Source organism: Agelaius tricolor, unplaced genomic scaffold (genome assembly GCF_023055355.1).
Source record: "Agelaius tricolor isolate 1412-34295 unplaced genomic scaffold, bAgeTri1.0.p SCAF_55, whole genome shotgun sequence".
Classification (NCBI taxonomy): domain Eukaryota; kingdom Metazoa; phylum Chordata; class Aves; order Passeriformes; family Icteridae; genus Agelaius; species Agelaius tricolor.
The window spans coordinates 1,352,261-1,371,197 of record NW_027269315.1 but is presented as its reverse complement, the minus strand read 5'-3'; the positions used below and the strand labels follow the sequence as shown (position 1 = coordinate 1,371,197).

General features: G+C 67.4%; 2 protein-coding genes across 3 annotated transcripts; one reads left to right on the top strand and one right to left on the bottom strand.

Moving 5' to 3' along the window:
• Positions 1-2,827: 2,827 nt before the first annotated feature.
• Positions 2,828-9,667, bottom strand: LOC139604729 (uridylate-specific endoribonuclease C-like). Its single transcript, XM_071455949.1, has 6 exons — positions 9,414-9,667; positions 8,285-8,484; positions 7,175-7,291; positions 6,823-6,929; positions 4,133-4,275; positions 2,828-2,966 (listed from the first exon to the last, which is right to left on the bottom strand). Exons 1-6 carry the CDS (start codon positions 9,665-9,667, stop codon positions 2,867-2,869), a joined length of 921 nt encoding a protein of 306 aa, XP_071312050.1. The 3' UTR covers positions 2,828-2,866.
• TSPAN31 (tetraspanin 31) lies at positions 8,376-17,202 on the top strand. Of its 2 annotated transcripts, XM_071456056.1 has the most exons (7): positions 8,376-8,508; positions 11,162-11,232; positions 12,186-12,353; positions 13,620-13,700; positions 14,888-15,037; positions 16,339-16,461; positions 16,572-17,202. In XM_071456056.1, the coding sequence occupies exons 2-7, from the start codon at positions 11,170-11,172 to the stop codon at positions 16,644-16,646; spliced, it is 660 nt and encodes a 219-aa protein (XP_071312157.1). In that variant the 5' UTR covers positions 8,376-8,508; positions 11,162-11,169; the 3' UTR covers positions 16,647-17,202. The 2 variants fall into 2 exon arrangements, with proteins under 2 accessions (XP_071312157.1, XP_071312158.1); XM_071456057.1 differs by lacking the exon at positions 8,376-8,508 and having other exon boundaries at positions 10,745-11,232.
• Positions 17,203-18,937: the final 1,735 nt, after the last annotated feature.

Genomic DNA, 18,937 nt, shown 5'->3' with positions numbered 1-18,937 from the left:
ATGTCCCCTCGGTGTTCCCCCAGTGTCCCTCCATGTCCCCCCATGTCCCCAGCCCCGGTGACCCCGGTACCTCAGAGGGCCCTGAGGGCGCTGCTGTCCCCCTGCCTGCGCCCCCCGGTGTCCCCCTGGTGTCCCCCCGGTGTCCCCAGCCCCGGTGTCCCCCCGGTACCTCGGAGGGCCCTGAGGGCGCTGCTCAGGCTGGCGCGCAGCTGGGGCTCGGGCACGCTCTCCACGAGCCGCACCAGCCGGTTCAGGTGGCCCTTGGCCCCCTCGTGCCGGGCCACCTCGGCCCGGATGGCGGCCAGAACCTCGCGCCGCTCTCGGGGGGCCCCCATGGCACCCCCGGGCCCCCGCTCGGCCCCGGTTTGCGCTCCGTGCTCGCTTCCTGCCGGGGCCGCGGCGCCACCCGCGGGGACACGTCACGGGCACGGCCCGCGCGGGGCTGGCACGGCCCGGCCCCGGTGCACCGGGACAGCCGGGACATGCCGGGACACGCTGGGACACGCCGGGACACGGGCACGGCCCGGCACGCCCGACGCCACGCCACGGGCACGGCAGCGACACGCGGGGACACACACACACACACACGGGTGGGAGATCGGGGACACCCCGAGGACACCCTGAGGACACCACAGCGTGTGTGGGGACACCCTGGGACTGCAGGGGGACACCCACGGGGGGCTGTGTGCACACGCTGGGGACACACGGGCGCACTGGGGACACGTGCAGTGACACATGGGCATGCTGGGACATGGGTACGGTGACACAGACACAGCAGACAGGGACACACAGGCATGCTGGGGACACAGCACAGGGGACACGTGGGGACACACACACACACGGGTGGGAGACTGGGGACACCCTGAGGACACCACGGCTGTGCAGGGACACCCTGGGGGCGCAGGGGGACACCCACGGGGAGCTGTGTGCACACGCTGGGGACACACGGGCATGTGGGGACATACATGTGTGGGGTGACACGGATACAGCCGTGACATGCTGGGGACACATGGGCATGCTGGGGACATGTGCAGTGACACATGAGCATGCTGGGACATGGGTGCAGTGACACGGACACAGCAGTGACAGGGACACAGCAGTGAAATGCTGGGGACACACGGGCATGCTGGGACATACATGTGTACATGTGTGTGGTGACACGGATACAGCCATGACACACTGGGGACACATGGGTGCACTGGGGACACGTGCAGTGACACATGGGCATGCTGGGACATGGGTACGGTGACAGGGACACAGCAGTGACACGCTGGGGACATGCATGGCTATATGGACAGGCTGGGGACGTGTGCAGTGACACACGGGCACACTGGGGACACATGTGCGGTAAGAGGGACACAGCAGTGACACACTGGAGACATGTATGGGCACACAGACATGCTATGGACATGTGTGTGCTGGCCTGGACACAGTGGTGACACGCTGGGGACATGCAGGGGTATATGGACAGGCTGGGGACACGTCCAGTGACACATGGGCACACTGGGGACACGTGTGTGGTGACACGGACACAGCAGTGACACACTGGAGACATGTATGGGCACACAGACACACTATGGACACGTGTGCAGTGACACGGACACAGCAGTACATGCTGGGGACACACGGACACACTGGGGACATGTGCATGACACACGGACACACTGGGGACATGTATGGGCACATGGACAGGCTAAGGACACGTGCAGTGACACACAGACATGCTAAGGACATGTGCAGTGACACACAGACACGCTAAGGACACGTGTGCCATCCCATGCACACACAGCCCACCCCCACCCCCCGATGTCCCCCAGGTGTCCCCGTGTCACCCCAGGCACACCCAGGGCCCTTGGGGGTGTCCCCATGTCCCCCCCCCAGCCTTGGGCTCCTGCCCATCCCCCCCAGTGCCCACAGGGGGTCCCAGTGCCCGGGGCAGTGCCACCACCTGTGGAGGGTGACAGGGGCCACTGTGGGGTCCCAGTGGTCACTGTGGGGTCCCAGGGGTCACTGTGGGGGTGACAGCGCTCACTGGGGGATCCCAGTGGTCATTGTGGGGTCCCAGCAGTCCCTGTGGGGTCCCAGTGGTCACTATGGGGGTCCCAGGGGTCACTGTGGGGTCCCAGCGGTCACTGTGGGGTCCCAGTGGTCACTGTGGGGTGACAGCAGTCACTGGGGGATCCCAGTGGTCATTGTGGGGGTCCCAGGGGTCACTGTGGGGGTCCCAGTGGTCACTGTGGGGTGACAGCAGTCACTGGGGGAATCCCAATGGTCATTGTGGGAGTCCCAGTGGTCATTGTGGGGGTCCCAGTGGTCATTGTGGGGTCCCAGCAGTCCCTGTGGGGCCCCAGTGGTCACTGTGGGGTCTCAGCACCCCCATGGGCCCCCAACATCCCCTGCGGGGGTCCCAGCTCTCTTTGGGGGTCCCAGCACCCGGTGTCCCCATCCCCTGCACCCTCCAAGGCAGAGGCGGGAATGGGGGTCAGGGGGGTTTATTGGGGGTCAGAGGGGTCAGGGGGGGTTCATTGAGGGCTCGATGGGGTCCTGGGGGGATCCTGTGGGATTCATTGTGGGGTCAGGGGGGTCAGAGGGGTCAGGGGGGTCCTGGGGGGTTCATTGAGGGCTCGAGGGGGTCCTGGGGGGATCCTGTGGGATTCACTGTGGGGTCAGGGGGGTCAGAGGGGTCAGGGGGGTTCTGGGGGGTTCACTGTGGGGTCAGGGGGGTCCCGTGGGGTTCACTGTGGGGTCAGGGGGTTCTGTGGGGTTCACTGTGGGGTCCTGTGGGGTTCACTGTGGGGTCAGGGGGGTCAGAGGGGTCAGAGGGGTCCCGTGGGGTTCACTGTGGGGTCAGGGGGTTCTGTGGGGTTCACTGTGGGGTCAGGGGGTACGCTGAGGCCACCAGGCGCTGCTTGTCCCAGCTGTAGGTCTGGATGGTGGCAGCCTCGCCCCCCAGGCTGATGTGGCACCTGCAAGGACAGGTGAGGGTGAGCCCGGGGCCGGGACCCCCGGGTGGACACCACAACCACCAGGTGGGTGCCGGGTGTCCCCTGGGGCAGTGCCAGCCCCTGCCCTCGGTGCCAGCCCCCTGGGGCAGTGCCAGCCCCTGGCCTCAGTGCCAGCCCCCTGCCCACAGTGCCAGCCCCCTGCCCATAGTGCCAGCCCCTGCCCACGGTGCCAGCCCCTTCCCCTCGGTGCCAGCCCCCTGGGGCAGTGCCAGCCCCTGGCCTCGGTGCCAGCCCCCTGCCCACAGTGCCAGCCCCTGCCCTCGGTGCCAGCCCCTTCCCCTCGGTGCCAGCCCCCTGGGGCAGTGCCAGCCCCCTGCCCTCAGTGCCAGCCCCTGGCCTCAGTGCCAGCCCCCTGCCCACAGTGCCAGCCCCTCCCCTCAGTTCCAGCCCCCTCCCCTCGGTTCCAGCCCCCTGCCCACGGTTCCAGTCCCCTGGGGCAGTGCCAGCCCCTCCCCACAGTGCCAGCCCCCTCTCCTCGGTGCCAGCCCCCTCCACTCGGTGCCAGCCCCCTGCCCACAATGCCAGCCCCAGCCCACAGTGACAGCCCTTGCCCACAGCTCTCCTCAGTGCCAGCCCCCCTGGGGCAGTGCCAGCCCCTGCCCTCGCTGCCAGCCCCTTCCCCTCGGTGCCAGCTCCCTGGGGCAGTGCCAGCCCCCTGCCCTCGCTGCCAGCTCCCTCCCCACAGTGCCAGCCCCCTGCCCACGGTGCCAGCCCCCTGGGGCAGTGCCAGCCCCCTTCCCTCGGTGCCAGCTCCCTGGGGCAGTGCCAGCCCCTGCCCACAGTGCCAGCCCCCAGCCCACGGTGCCAGCCCCTTCCCCTCGGTGGCAGCCCCCTCCCCACAGTCCCAGCCCCCTTCCCCTCGGTGCCAGCCCCCTCCCCACAGTGCCAGCCCCTGTCCTCGGTTCCAGCCCCCTGCCCACAGTGCCAGCCCCTGCCCTCGGTTCCAGCCCCTTCCCCACAGTGCCAGCCCCTCCCCTCGGTGCCAGCTCCCTGGGGCAGTGCCAGCCCTTGCCCTCGGTTCCAGCCCCTTCCCCACAGTGCCAGCCCCTGCCCTCGGTGCCAGCCCCTTCCCCACAGTGCCAGCCCCTGCCCTCGGTGCCAGCCCCTGCCCAGGTGCCCGCACTCACTGGCTGTCGGGCCGTGCCAGGAAGCAGAGGGTGAACAGAGCCAGGTCGAACTCGGGGCTGGAGCCCACCAGGAGCGACCCCCGGGCTTTGAGGTGCCCGTCCCAGCGGAACCGCAGCGACAGCACGTCCGGGAAGGCCGCCCACTGCCGGGGACAGACAGACAGACAGATACACAGACAGGGGGACACGGCGGGGACAGACAGACAGACACACAGACAGATACACAGACAGATACACAGACAGGGGGACACGGCGGGGACAGACAGACACACACACAGACACACACAGACAGATAGACAGGGGGACACGGCGGGGACAGACAGACACACACACAGACACACACAGACAGATACACAGACAGGGGGACACAGAGGGGACAGACAGACAGACAGACAGGGGGACACATGGCAGGGACAGACAGACACACAGATACACAGACAGATACACAGACAGGGGGACATGGCGGGGACAGACAGACACACACACAGACACACACAGACAGATACACAGACAGGGGGACACAGAGGGGACAGACAGACAGACAGGGGGACACATGGCGGGGACAGACAGACACACAGATACACAGACAGACACACAGACAGACACACAGACAGATACACAGACAGATACACAGACAGATAGACAGGGGGACATGGCAGGGACAGACAGACAGACACACAGACAGACACACAGACAGATACACAGACAGGGAGACACGGCGGGGACAGACAGACAGACACACAGACAGATACACAGACACGGCGCCGTGGGTGCCCATCCCAGCAGAGCCACAGTGACAGCACAGCCAGGGGGGGCTCACGGGGGGCACAGGGAGGGGCACCGGGGTGGGCAGGGGGGTGCCAGGGGGGTGCCCAGGCCATGGGGGGCAGGGACACGTGGGTACAGCCATGGGGAGACCGCAGGTGTGGCCTCAGGGGACAGGGACACCGGGGACGCTGCAGGGGACAATCAGTGGGGACAACCAGTGGGACCCAGGGGACCGCGAGGTTCCGGGGAAATGGGGGGAGTGGGACCTCGGGGCATCGTGGGGGCACAGGGACCCTGGGGACATCCCTGGGGACAGAGAGCTTGGCTGGGGACACTGCAGGGGATGGGGGCAGGAGGGAAGGCCAGGGTGCCCCCTCGGTGTCCCCACGTCCTGCTCAGAGGATCCTCCCTGTGTCCCTTGTCCCCACCCACAGGCCCATCCCAGGTGCAGCCCAGGTACTGCAGTCGCCCCCATGCCCCCCATGTCCCCCCATGTCCCCATGTCCCCAGTCAGGGGCCTGTCCCAGGTGTAGCCCAGGTACTCCAGTCCATGTCCCTGTGTCCCCCATGTCCCCATGACCCATGTCCTTGTGTCCTTGTGTCCTCGTGTCCCCGTGTCCCCCCCTGTTCCTCCTGTGCCCCCCATGTCCCTCATGTCCCCATGTCCCACCCCATCCCCTGTCCCACTCACGGGCCCATCCCAGGTGCAGCCCAGGTACTCCAGCTGTCCCCATGTCCCCCCATGTCCCCATATCCCCGTGTCCCCATGTCCCCCCTGTCTCCCCCTGTCCCCACTCACAGGCCCATCCCAGGTGCAGCCCAGGTACTGCAGCTGTCACCATGTCCCCACGTCCCTCCATGTCCCCATATCCCCATGTCCCTCCATGTCCCCATGTCCCCCCTGTCTCCCCCTGTCCCCACTCCCAGGCCCGTCCCAGGTGCAGCCCAGGTACTCCAGCTGTCCCCATGTCCCCATATTCCCGTATCCCCATGTCCCTCCATGTCCCTCCATGTCCCCATGTCCCTCCATGTCCTCCCATGTCCCCATGTCCCCACTCACAGGCCCGTCCCAGGTGCAGCCCAGGTACTGCAGCTGTCCCCATGTCCCCCATGTCCCCCATGTCCCTCCATGTCCCCCTGTCCCCACTCACAGGCCCGTCCCAGGTGCAGCCCAGGTACTGCAGCTGTCCCCATGTCCCCCATGTCCCTCCATGTCCCCCTGTCCCCACTCACAGGCCCGTCCCAGGTGCAGCCCAGGTACTGCAGCTGTCCCCATGTCCCTCCATGTCCCCCCATGTCCCCCTGTCCCCACTCACAGGCCCGTCCCAGGTGCAGCCCAGGTACTCCAGCTGTCCACATGTCCCCATGTCCCCATATTCCCGTATCCCCATGTCCCTCCATGTCCCTCCATGTCCCTCAATGTCCCCATGTCCCCCGTGTCCCCCACGTCCCCCCATGTCCCCATGTCCCCACTCATGGGCCTGTCCCAGGTGCAGCCCAGGTACTGCAGCCTCTCCCATGTCCCCTCTGTCCCTTTGTCCCTCCCTGTCCCCATGTCCCCACTCCCAGGCCCATCCCAGGTGCAGCCCAGGTACTCCAGCTGTCCCCATGTCCCCATATTCCCATATCCCCATGTCCCTCCATGTCCCCATGTCCCCCGTGTCCCCCCTGTCCCCACTCCCAGGCCCGTCCCAGGTGCAGCCCAGGTACTCCAGCTGTCCCCATGTCCCCATATTCCCGTATCCCCATGTCCCTCCATGTCCCTCTATGTCCCCATGTCCCTCCATGTCCCCCTGTCCCCACTCACAGGCCCATCCCAGGTGCAGCCCAGGTACTCCAGCTGTCCACATGTCCCCATGTCCCCATATTCCCGTATCCCCATGTCCCTCAATGTCCCCATGTCCCCCCATGTCCCCACTCACGGGCCCGTCCCAGGAGCAGCCCAGGTACTGCAGCCTCCCCGCACTCTCCAGCGCCTGCAGCTGCACCCAGTTGTGGCACCCGGACACCGCGTCCTTCTTCACCTCCCCTGGGGACACGGGTGACACAGACAGCAGGTGACCACAGCTGCCCCCCAGGGACCCCCCCAAGCCCCAGCACTGCCCCCCAAACCTCCCCAGCTCCACCCCTTGGTGTCCCCCACATCCCTTTGGTGTCCCCCTGTTCAATCCCTGTCCCCGCTCCCTCCCATCCCCACATATCCCCCCTCCCCAGTGTCCCCCCATGTCCCCACATGTCCCCACATGTCCCCCAGTGTCCCCAGTGTCCCCTCACCCACGAACACGTGCTCGAAGCCACAGGAGTCCAGCACTTTCCCTCCGGAGCGCGAGTAGAGCCCGAACCACATGGAGTGGAGATCGGCCCGGAACGCCTCGGCCGAGGGGTACAGCCCTGGGGACAGTGTGGGGACAGCATGGGGACAGTGTGGGGACACCACAGGGACATGGGGTACAGCCCTGGGGACAGCATGGGGACATGGGGTACAGCCTTGAGGACAGCGTGGGGACAGTGTGAGGACATGGGGTACAGCCTTGGGGACAGCGTGGGGACAGCATGGAGACAGTGTGGGAACAGGGGGTACAGTTCTGTAGACAGCATGGGGACAGCGTGGGGACAGGGGTTACAGCCCTGGGGACAGTGTGGGGACAGTGTGGGGACAGGAGGGTCACCATGGGGACATCATGGGGACATGGTGGGGACAGGGGGGACATCATGAGGACAGCCTGGGGACACTGCAGGGACAGGGGAAACACCATGGGGATACCGTGGGGACAGGGGCAGCACTGTAGGGACATCATGGGGACAGGGGGAAAACTGTGGTGACACCATGGGAACATCATGGGGACACCATGGGGACACTGTGGGCATAGGGGGAACAGCATGGGGACACCACGGGGACAGGGGGGTCACCGTGGGGTTAGGGGGAGACCATGGGGACACTGTGGGGACAGGGGAAACACCATGGGGATACTGTGGGGACACTGTGGGGACAGGGGAAACACTGGAGGGACACAGTGGGGACAGGGGGAACACATGGGGGACACCATGGGGACAAGGGGAACACTGTAGGGACCCCATGGGGACATTGTGGGGACAGGAGGGACACTGGAGGGACACCATGGGGACACTGTGGAGACAGGGGGGACATCGTGGGGACACCAGGAGGACAAGGGGTCACCATGGGGATAGGGGGAACAACAGGGGACACCGTGGGGACACCACGGGGTCACCGTGGGGATAGGGGGAACACCATGGGGACATCGTGGGGACAGGGGGACACTGCAGGGACACCGTGGGGATGCAGTGGGGACAGAGGGGACACTGCAGGGACTGAGGGGACACCGCAGGGACCGAGGGGACACCGCAGGGACATCGCGTCCCCACCTTTGTGGAGCACGAAGCGCTCGAGCAGCGCCAGCACCGGCGTGGCCAGCGCGGCCTCCAGGAACCGCTGCTGCTCCTGCAGCTCCTCCGGCGGCTCCGCCTCCGCCCGGCCCGGGCGCTGCTCGTAATTGTCCAGCAGGGCCAGGAGCGCCGAGACCGTGGGGACAGCCAGGAGGGACGGGGACACCCGCGCAAACAGCCTGGGAAAGGGGACAGAGAGCGGGGTAAAACGGGATTAGCGATGGGATGGGATTGGGGTGGGATTGGGGGTGGGATTGGGATGGGTTTGGAATTGGATTGGGGTGGGATTGGGGTTGGGATTGGAGTGGGATTGGAATTGGATTGGGGTGGGATTGGGGTTGGGATTGGGGTGGGATTGGAATTGGATTGGGGTGGGATTGGGGTTGGGGTTGGGGTGATTGGGATTAGCATTGGGATGGGATTCGGTTTGGGGTGGGATTGGGGTTGGGGTGGGATTGGGATTAACGTTGGGATGGGATTGCCATTGGGATGGGATTGCCATTGGGATTGGGTTCAGGATTGGGGTTGGGATGGGATAGAATTGGGGTTGGGATTGGATTGGGATTGGCAGGAGGGTTGGGATGAGATTGGGATGGAATTGGGGTGGGGTGAGATGAGATTAGGATTGGGAGGTATTGGGACTGGGATGGGATTAGGGTGGGGTTGGGGTGGGATTGGATTGGAGTTGGGGTTGGAATGGGGATCAGGATTGGGTTTGGGATGGGGATTGGGGTGGGATTGGGATTGGATGGGGATCAGCATTGGGGAGATTTGGATGAAATTGGGATGGGATTGGGATGAAGATGGGGATGGGATTGGGACTGGGACTGGGGTAGGATTGGATTGCAGTTGGAATTGGATGAGATTAGGATTGGGGAGGGATTGGGATTGGGATGGGATGGGATGGGATGGGATTGGATTGAGATCGAGATTAGGGTCGGGATGGAATTGGGGTTGGATTGGAGTTGGGGTTGGGATTGGGATGAGATTGGGGTGGGATCAAGCAGGGCTGGGGACAGGTGGGATCAGGGGGTGAGGGGGATGAGGGGGAACACGGAGGGCGCCGAGTGCCCCCCACCCTCCAGCCCTGTCCCCCCCCCATCCCCACCTCCCCGAGCCCTGCAGGTTCAGCTCCAGCTGCCCCGGCCCGGCCCGGTTCGAGTCCGCGGCGAGCAGCTGCTCCGAGAGCTCCCGGAGCTCCGCGTCCGACACCGCCCGGGGCTCCGGTACCGCCCGGGGGGGCTCCGGTACCTCCCGGGGGGGCTCCGGTACCTCCCGGGGAGGCTCCGGAACCGCCCGGGGCTCAAGAGGGACCCCCCCGGTCCCGGTCACCAGCAGCAGCCACAGCAGCCACGGAGCCATCGCTGCCAGCCCCGGGCCCGCTGTCGCTTTTAGCCGCCCCTATCGCTCCTATCGCTGTCGCGATAACGCGCCAAGGTCGCGACGTGACCTCGCCAGACCCCGGGAGGGCCACCCCGACCCCCCCCGGGCCGGCTGCACCCCCGGTTCCCCCCGTTGGTGACCCCGAGGGGAGGTTTGGGGACTCGACCCCCCCCAAAATTTGGGCCGTCGGGGGTGTGGGGACCCCCAAAGCGCCCCCCCCGCCCCCCCCCCGAGCTGATTAATGATTAATTAATTAATCAATGGGGCGTTAATAAGGGACCAAATGTGGCCCCTCAAGGACTTCCCAGGAGGGCGCGGCCTCGGGGGGGCACGGGGGGGTTTGGGGCACACGGCGGGGGGGGGGCAGGAGCTCCCCAGGATCCCCCAGAGCGTCCCAGGACCCCCTCCCCTTGGCCCCCCAGCCCCTTTACTCCCCCGGAGCCCCCCAGGATCCCCCCAGAGCCCCCCAGGATCCCTCCAGGGGCTTATGGGGGGGGTCCTGGGGGGCTCTGGGGGTGTCATGGGGGTTCTGAGGGGGTCCTGGGGGGCTCTGGGGCGGTCCATGGGGGTTCCTGGGGTGCCATGAAGGGTTCCCGGGGGGCTATGGGGGGTCCTGGGAGGCCATTGTGAGCTGTGGGGGGGGGGGGTTCCTGGGGGGTTCTGGGGGATGCTAGGCACAATGGGGGATTCCAGGGGGGCTCTTGGGGATCCTGAGGGGCTCCAGGGGGTTCCTGGGTGCCATTGGGGGCCGTGGGGGGGTCCTGGAGGCCATAGGAGGTTCCTGGGGGGATCTGGGGGTGTCCTGGACGGTCATGGAGGGATCCTGGGGTGCCATGGAGGGTTTCTGGGGGTGTCCTGGGGGCCGTGGGGGGTCCCTGGGGGGCCATGGTGGGTTCCTGGGGGGCTCTGGGGAGATCCTGGGGTGCCGTGGGGGGTGCTGGGAGGCTCTGGGGGTTCCTGGGGGTTCAAGGGGGGCTCTGGGGGTCCCTGGGGTGCAATGGGGGGAGGGGGCTTCCGGGGGGCTCTGGGGTTGGGTGGGGCCGGGATTCGTGCGGCCAGGGGGGGTCAGGGGGATTCGGGGGAGGGGCGAGATTCTGGGGGCGGGGCGATTTGCGATTACCACGCCCCCTCCCGGGGGCCCCGCCCCACCCGGCCGCGCCGTGCGCATGCGCAGTACGGAGAACGCGCGTTGTTCTGTGGGCGTGGTCACACCCATATACGGTGTTCGGGGGCGTGGCCTAAACGCGAGTAGTGGGCGGGGCCTAAGGGCGGGGCTATGGAGACACTGGGCGCGGTGGGCGGGCCGGGCGCCCTGCGCAGGCGCAGTGCGGGCGGGCGCGCCGGGCGCGGGGCCGCGGTTTAAAGGGGCCGCGGCGCGGGGAGCCCGGAACTCCCCGGGACCCCCGGGAACCTCCGGGACCCCGGAGCCCCCCGTGACCCCCGGCACCCCCCGGGACTCCCGGGAACCCCCAGAGCCCGCCATGGTCTGCGGAGGCTTCGCCTGTTCGCGCAACGCGCTCTGCGCCCTCAACGTGGTTTATGTGGTGAGCTGGGGGGCCGTGAGGGGAATGGGGACCTCTCGGGTCTGGGGGAGCCGTGAGGGGTTTGGGGGACCCCTCTGCCCTGAGGGGCCGTGAAGGGATTGGGGATCCCCTCAGGTCTGGGGGGGCGTGAGGGGATTGGGGACCCCTCGGGTCTGGTGTGCTCTGAGGGGATTGGGGACCCCTCAGCTCTGTGGGGGGATTGGGGATCCCTCGGGTCTGGGGTGCTCTGAGAGGACTGGGGACCCCTCTGGGGGGGCTCTGAGGGGATTGGGGACCCCTCGGGTCTGGGGGGGGCCGTGAGGGGATTGGGGACCCCTCAGGTCTTGGTGGGGGGATTGGGGACCCCTCTGCCCTGGGGAGGTCTGCAGGAGGGGGGGGACCCCCTCCCAGTTTGGGGTTCTGGGGTGCTGGGGGGAAGTTGGGGGTCCCTAAAGCTGGGGGGGGCTCCTGGGACCCTCGGTCTGGGGGCGGCTCTGGGGCTGCCCCTGTAGGGGTGGCTGAGCAGGGCTGGGGGGCTCAGTCCCGGTTTGGGGGCTCAGTCTCGGTTTGAGGGCTCAGTCTCGGTTTGGGGGCCACAATCCTGGTTTGGGGGGGGTCACAGTCCCGGTTCAGGGTCACAATCCCGGTTTGGGGGCTCAGTCTCGGTTTGGGGGCTCAGTCCGGGTTGGGGGGGGGCACAGTCCCGGTTTCGGGGGGTTCTGGGGGTGCCGATGCCTCCTGACCCGTGCCCCCCCCCCCCCGTGCCCCCTGACCCATGCACCCCCTCCCCGGTGCCCCCTCCCCGGTGCCCCCTGACCCATGCGCCCCCTCCCCGGTGCCCCCTCCCCGGTGCCCCCTGACCCGTGCCCCCCTCCCCGGTGCCCCCTCCCCGGTGCCCCCTCCCCGGTGCCCCCCTCCCCGGTGCCCCCTCCCCGGTGCCCCCCTGACCCGTGCCCCCCTCCCCGGTGCCCCAGCTGGTGGGGGTGCTGCTGGTGGCCGTGGCGGGCTGGGCGCGGGGCCTGGCCGGGGGCTTCAGCCCCCCCCCTGCTCGGAGGAGCCTTCGCCGTCGGAGTCTTCCTCCTGCTGATCGCGGCGCTGGGCTGCTCGGGGCCCTGCGGCACCACCAGGTCCTGCTCTTCTTCGTATCCTTTTGGGGGGGGGGGAACCTCCGGGGGACCCTCCTGGCACCTCCAGCCCCTCCGGGGACCCTCCTGGCACCCCCAGCCCTCCTGGGGATCCCCCCCGGCACCCCAGCCCCTCCTGAGGACCCTCCCAGCACCCCCAGCCCCATGAGCCCCCTGCCCGCCTGGGCACCGCGTCCTGCCCTACTCTGTCCCCTTGGCCCAAAGTCCCCCTCAGTCCCCAGCACCCCCTGGGTGTCCCTGGCACCCCTGGCAGTGTCCCCAAGCCCCCTGGATGTCCCTGACACATCTGGCAGTGTCCCCGAGCCCCTCTGGATGTCCCTGGCAATGTCCCCAAGACACCTGAATGTCCCTGGCACCCCTGGCAGTGTCCCCAGCACCCACTGGATGCCCCCAGTGCATCCCTGGATGTCCCTGGCACGTCTGGCAGTGTCCCCAAACCCCTCTGGATGTCCCTGGCAGAGTCCCCAAACCCCCCTGGAGGTCCCTGGCACCCCTGGCAATGTCCCCAACATCCCCCAGATGTCCCTGGCACTCCTGGCAATGTCCCCAAGCCCCTCTGGATGTCCCTGGCACCCCTGGCAGTGTCCTCACCACCCCCCTGGATGTCCCCAGTGCCCTCCTGGGTTTACCTGGCACCCCTGGCAGTGTCCCCAAGCCCCCCTGGATGTCTCTGCTCTGTCCCCAGTGTCCCTCTGGATGTCCCTGGCACCCCTGGCACTGTCCCCAACACCCCCTGGATGTCCCTGGCACCCCTGGCAGTGTCCCCAAACCCATCTAGAAGTCCCTGGCAGTGTCCCCAGTGCTCCCCTGGCTGGCCCTGTCACGCCAGCACTGACCCCAAGTCCTTCTTGACATCCCTGGCACTCCTGGCAGTGTCCCCAACACCCCCTGGCTGTCCCTGGCAGTGTCCCCAAGGCCCCCTGGGTGTCCTAAACACCCCCTGGCACTGTCCCCAACACCCCTGGATGTCCCTGGCAGTGTCCCCAAGCCCCTCTGGATGTCCCTGGCACCCCGGCACTGTCCCCAAACACCCCTGGGTGTCCCTGGCCCCCTCCCAGGCTGCCCCCCCTGTGTCCCCAAACGCCCCCCAATGTCCCCACCCCCCTCCCCTGTGGCCCCCCCACCTCCTGCCCCCTTCAGACCCTTCAGGGGGGCTCCAACTCCACCTGGGGACCCCCAAACCTGCAGGGGGTCTGTCTGTGGGGGATCAGGGGGGATTTTGGGGGTCCCTGTGTGTGTGTGTGCCCCCCTTGACCCCCCCAGTACGTGCTGATCCTGGGCCTGGTGTTCCTGTGCCAGCTGGGCGTGTCCTGTGCCTGCCTCGCCCTGGGCCCTGAGGCTCAGGTGGGTGCTGGGACCCCCGGGAGCCCCAAAACCCCTTGGGACACCCGCAGACCCCCCCAAACCCCCCTGGGATCTCCAAATCCCCAAAACCTCCTGGGATCTCCCAAAACCCCTTGGGACGCCCATCCCCGATTTTGGGGTGCACAAAGACCCCCCCGCCCCTCACCCCAAAACCCTTGGGGGGGGGGGGTGGGTGGGATCCTCCCTCCAGCCCTGGGAGAGGCACAAAGGGATTTGGGGGGGCCCCATAGTGTGGGGAGGGATTTGGGGGGGCTCTGGGCAGGGGGGGAGCTCCTGGGGGGCACTGAGGGGTTTGGGGGGTCCATGTGACAGTGGGGGAGCCCTGGCGGTCTCTGACCATTTTTGGGGTGCCCCATGGCAGTGGGGGTTCCCGGGTGTCTCTGACCATTTTTGGGGTGCCCTGTATCAGTGTGGGGGTCTCTGACCGTTTTCGGGGTGCTCTGTATCAGTGGGGGGGTCTCTGACCGTTTTCGGGGTGCCCTGTATCAGTGTAGGGGTCTCTGAGGGGTTTTTGGGGTGCTCTGTATCAGTGTAGGGGTCTCTGACCGTTTTCGGGGTGCCCTGTATCATGTGGGGGTCTCTGACCGTTTTTGGGGTGCCCTGTATCAGTGTAGGGGTCTCTGACCGTTTTTGGGGTGCCCTGTATCATGTGGGGGTCTCTGACCGTTTTGGGGGTGCCCTGTATCAGTGTGGGTGTCTCTGACCGTTTTGGGAGTCCCCTGTATCATGTGGGGGTCTCTGACCGTTTTCGGGGTGCCCTGTATCATGTGGGGGTCTCTGACCGTTTTGGGGGTGCCCTGTATCAGTGGGGGTCTCTGACCATTTTCGGGGTGCCCTGTATCAGTGGGGGGGTCTCTGACCGTTTTCGGGGTGCCCTGTATCATGTGGGGGTCTCTGACCATTTTTGGGGTGCCCTGTATCAGTGGGGGGGTCTCTGACCATTTTCGGGGTGCCCCATGGCAGTGTGGGGGTCTCTGACCATTTTTGGGGTGCCCTGTATCAGTGGGGGGGTCTCTGACCATTTTCGGGGTGCCCTGTATCATGTGGGGGTCTCTGACCATTTTCGGGGTGCCCCATGGCAGTGTGGGTGTCTCTGACCATTTTTGGGGTGCCCTTTATCAGTGGGGGTCTCTGACCGTTTTGGGGGTGCCCCCGTTGCCCCCCAGGAGCGGCTGCTGCGCTCGGCCTGGCCCCTGCTGAGCGCGGGGGCGCGGGGGCAGCTGCAGCTCAGGCTGGGCTGCTGCGGGCTGGGGGCGCCCCCCGGGACCCCCCCCCCGGCCCTGGAGCCCCCCTGGGAACCCCCAAACTGCCCCGCTGTGAGTCTGGGGGGGCTTGGGGGGTTTGGGGGGGATTGGGGAGTCAGAGGGGTTTGGGGGGGTTTAGGGATGATTGGGGAGTTGGGAGAGGTTGGGGATGACTGGGGGGGTTTGGGGGTCACTGGGATGTGGGGGTGACTGGGGATTCAGGGGGTTTTGGGGGGTTTGGGGGTCACTGAGGAGTCGGGAGGGTTTGGGGGGACAGTTGGGGGGGGTTAGGGGTGACTGGGATGTGGGGGTGACTGGGGATTCAGGGGGTTTTGGGGGGTTTTGGGGTCACTGAGGAGTCGGGAGGGTTTGGGGGGACAGTTGGGGGACTTTGGGGGTCACTGGGATGTGGGGGTGAGTGGGAATTCAGGGGGGTTTGGGGGGTTTGGGGGTGACAGGGGGGTTGAGGGGCAGTTGGGTGGGTTTAGGGGTGACTGGGGAGTCAGGGGGATGTGGGGGTGAGTGGGGATTCAGAGGGGTTTGGGGGGTTTGGGGGTCACTGGGGAGTTGGGGGGGTTGGAGGGGAGAAGTTGGGGGGGTTTGGGGGTGACTGGGGAGTCTGGGTGGTTTGGGGGGGGAGCTGGGCGGATTTGGGGGTGATTGGGGAGTTGGGGGGGTTTAGAGGTGGTTGGGGGAGTTTGGGGCAGGGGTTGGGGGGATTGGGCAGTTGGGGCAGTTGGGGGGGTTTAGGGGTCACTGGGGAGTTGGGGGGTTGGAGGGAGGAAGTTGGGGGGGTTTGGGGGTGATTGGGGAGTTGGGGGGGTTTAGAGGTGGTTGGGGCGTTGAGGGGGTTTGGGGGTAACGGGGGAGTCAGGAGGGTTTGGGGGGGCAGTTGGGGGGGTTCAGGGGTGGTTGGGGGAGTTTGGGGCAGGGGTTGTGGGGATTGGGGAGTTGGGGGGGCAGTTGGGGGGGTTTAGGGGTCACTGGGGAGTTGTGGGGGGGGTTTGGGGGTTCAGGGCAGTCAGGGGGTTTAAGGGCCAGTTGGGGGGTTCAGGGGTGACTGGGAGGTTGGGGGGGTTTGGGGGAGTTTGGGGGTGACTGGGGAGTTGTGGTTTGGGGGGACAGTCGGGGGGGTTCAGGGGAGGGGTTTGGGGAGGCTCAGGGGTCATTGGGGAGTTGGGGGGGTTTGGGGGGGTTTGGGGGTCACTGGGGAGTTGGGGGGGTCTGGAGATTCCTCCGGGGGTATCGGGGAGCTCAGGGCACTTTGGGGACATCCCTGAGGGAGGTGACTGGGGGTGGCAGGGGGGTGTGGGGTTGGGTTTTGGGGGGAAGCAGAGTTTGGGGACCCCCCTGAGGCTCCCGTGTGCCCCCAGAGGTGCCGGTTCCCCCCGGGGGGGGCGCCCCCGTGCCCCCCCTGCGCCCCCCAGCTGCTGCAGCACTCGGAGCAGGCGCTCAGGATCCTGGGGGGGGTCGGGCTCTTCTTCAGCTTCACCGAGGTACAGGGGGGCCGGGGGGGGGCGGGGGGGGGGCCGGGGGGGTCCCAGGGGGTCCCAGGGCCCCGGGGGGGGGGGTCCAGCAGCCCCCCCCCACCCCCCGTTTGTTGCAGGTTTTGGGGGTCTGGCTCGCCCTGCGCTTCCGGAACCAGCGCGACCCCCGCGCCAACCCCGGAGCCTTCCTATAGCGGGGGGGGGGGCACAGCCCCTCTGGGGAGGGGTCCCAACCCTGGGGGGGGAGGGTCCAGAACCCCCCAGTGCTGACCAGCTGCCCCCCCCCCCCCAACACCGGCTGCATGAAGCACTGGGGACAAGGACACCCCAACCCCCCCCAAATCATGGGGTGACCCCCCCGGCGGGGCTGTGACCCCCCCAGACCCCCCCCCCCCAAATCCATCTCAGTCTGAGCTCTCCAAACTGGTTTGTACTGGTCATTCCCCCCCCCCCCCCCCACTGCTGGGGGGGTCAGGGACACCCCCAAACTGGGGAGGGGCACACGGGGCAGGACCCCCCCAAAGCGACCCCCGGGGGGTCACAACCTCCCTAAATCCAGCAGGGCCCCCCCATCCCAGCACCCCTAAACTGGTCTGGACTGGTTTACACTGGTGACCCCCCCCAGTGTGTGTGACCCCCCCCCCCCCCCAGACCCAATTTGGGGGGGCAGGGGGACACCTCCCCCCCCCTGCTGTCACCACGGGGGGGTCTCACCGTGTCCCCCCCCCCCAATAAACACACGCCACCCACCTGGGCTCGGGCTCATTCTGGGGGACCCCCCCCAGTGACACAGGACATGGGGAGGGGGGGGCACTGCCCAAACCCCTTCATTGACAGGGATATGGGGAACCCCAAAAAATGCCCCCCCCTCCCCAAATAACCCCACCCCAAATCCAGTCCTGGTGTCCCTGGGGGGGTTCAGGGTGTCTGGGGGGGGGGGGACACCCCTCAGACCCCCCCACAAGTACCATTGGGGGGGTTTTGGGGGGTGTCACCCCACAATTGCAGCACACGGCTCTGGGGGTCCTGGGGGATGGTCGGGGGGGGTATTTTGGGGGGGGGGGTCACCCCTCACGCCCCCCCTGCAGGTACCGGTGCCCCAGGGCGGGGCTGAGGGTCTGCAGGGACAGGGATGGGACAGGGACAGGGACTGGGGACAGGGATCGGGGACAGGGGACAGGGATGGGGACAGGGGACAGGGATGGGGAACAGGGGACAGGGACGGGGAGAGGGGACAAGGACAGGGACAGGGATGGGGACAGGGACAGGGATGGGGACAGGGGACAAGGACAGAGGAGAGGAGACAGGGAGAGAGACGGGGACAGGGACAGTGGATGGGGACATGGACAGGGGCAGGGACAGGGATGGGGACAGGGGACAGGGACAGGGGAGAGAGGACAAGGACAGAGACAGGGACAGGGATGGGGGACAGGGATGGGGGACAGGGATGGGACAGGGGACAGGGGCAGGGGACAGGGAACGTGGACAGGGACAGGGATGGGGACAGGGGACAAGGACAGAGGAGAGGAGACAGGGAGAGAGACGGGGACAGGGACAGTGGATGGGGGACAGGGATGGGACAGGGGACAGGGGCAGGGGACAGGGAACGTGGACAGGGACAGGGATGGGGGACAGGGAATAGGGACAGGCTACAGGAGACAGGGACAGGGGACAGGGACAGGGCAGGACACCCAGGGACACGGGGGGGGCACTGCTGTGACCCCTCCCCAGAACTCGGGGGGCCATGGGGAGGTGCCATCCTGTCCCCCCCTGGTGTCCCCGATGGTCACACTCAGAGCGTCCCTGTGCCCCCCAGGTGTCCCCTGGAATGTCCCCAGTGCCAGCCCGTGTGTTCCCATCCGTGTCCCCTCCACTGGTGCCCCCACATGTCCCCCAGAGTGTCCCCAGTGCCAACCTCTGGGTGCCCTCGCCTGGTGACCCCATCCGTGCTCTGGCACCCCAAAACTGCCCTGGGACCCCATCCGTGCTTTGGGACCCCAAAACTGCCCTGGGACCCCCATTCCTGCCCTGGCACCTCATCCCTGTTTTGGGATCTCAAAACTGTTCCAGGACCCCCAGCCCTGGCACCCCAAAACTGCTCTGGCACCGCCACCCCACCCCTGGCGCCCCCACTCCAGCCCTGGCACCCCATCCCCGGTGCCCCGGGGCAATCCCGGCTCTCACCGGCCGATGTTGGGGTGCCCGAGGTGCCCGAGCAGAGCCGCCCCCCGCAGGTGCTGGGGGGCACCCCGAAACCCCCCCGTGGGCACCCCGAGCCCCCCGTGGGCACCCCGAAACCCCCCCGGTGGGCACCGCCCCTTCCCCGGTGGGCACCGCCCGTTCCCCCGTGGGCACCGCCCGTTCCCTGGTGGGCACCGCCCGTTCCCCGGTGGGCACCGCCCCTTCCCCGGTGGGCACCGCCCCTTCCCCGGTGGGCACCGCCCATTCCCCGGTGGGCACCGCCCATTCCCCGGTGGGCACCGCC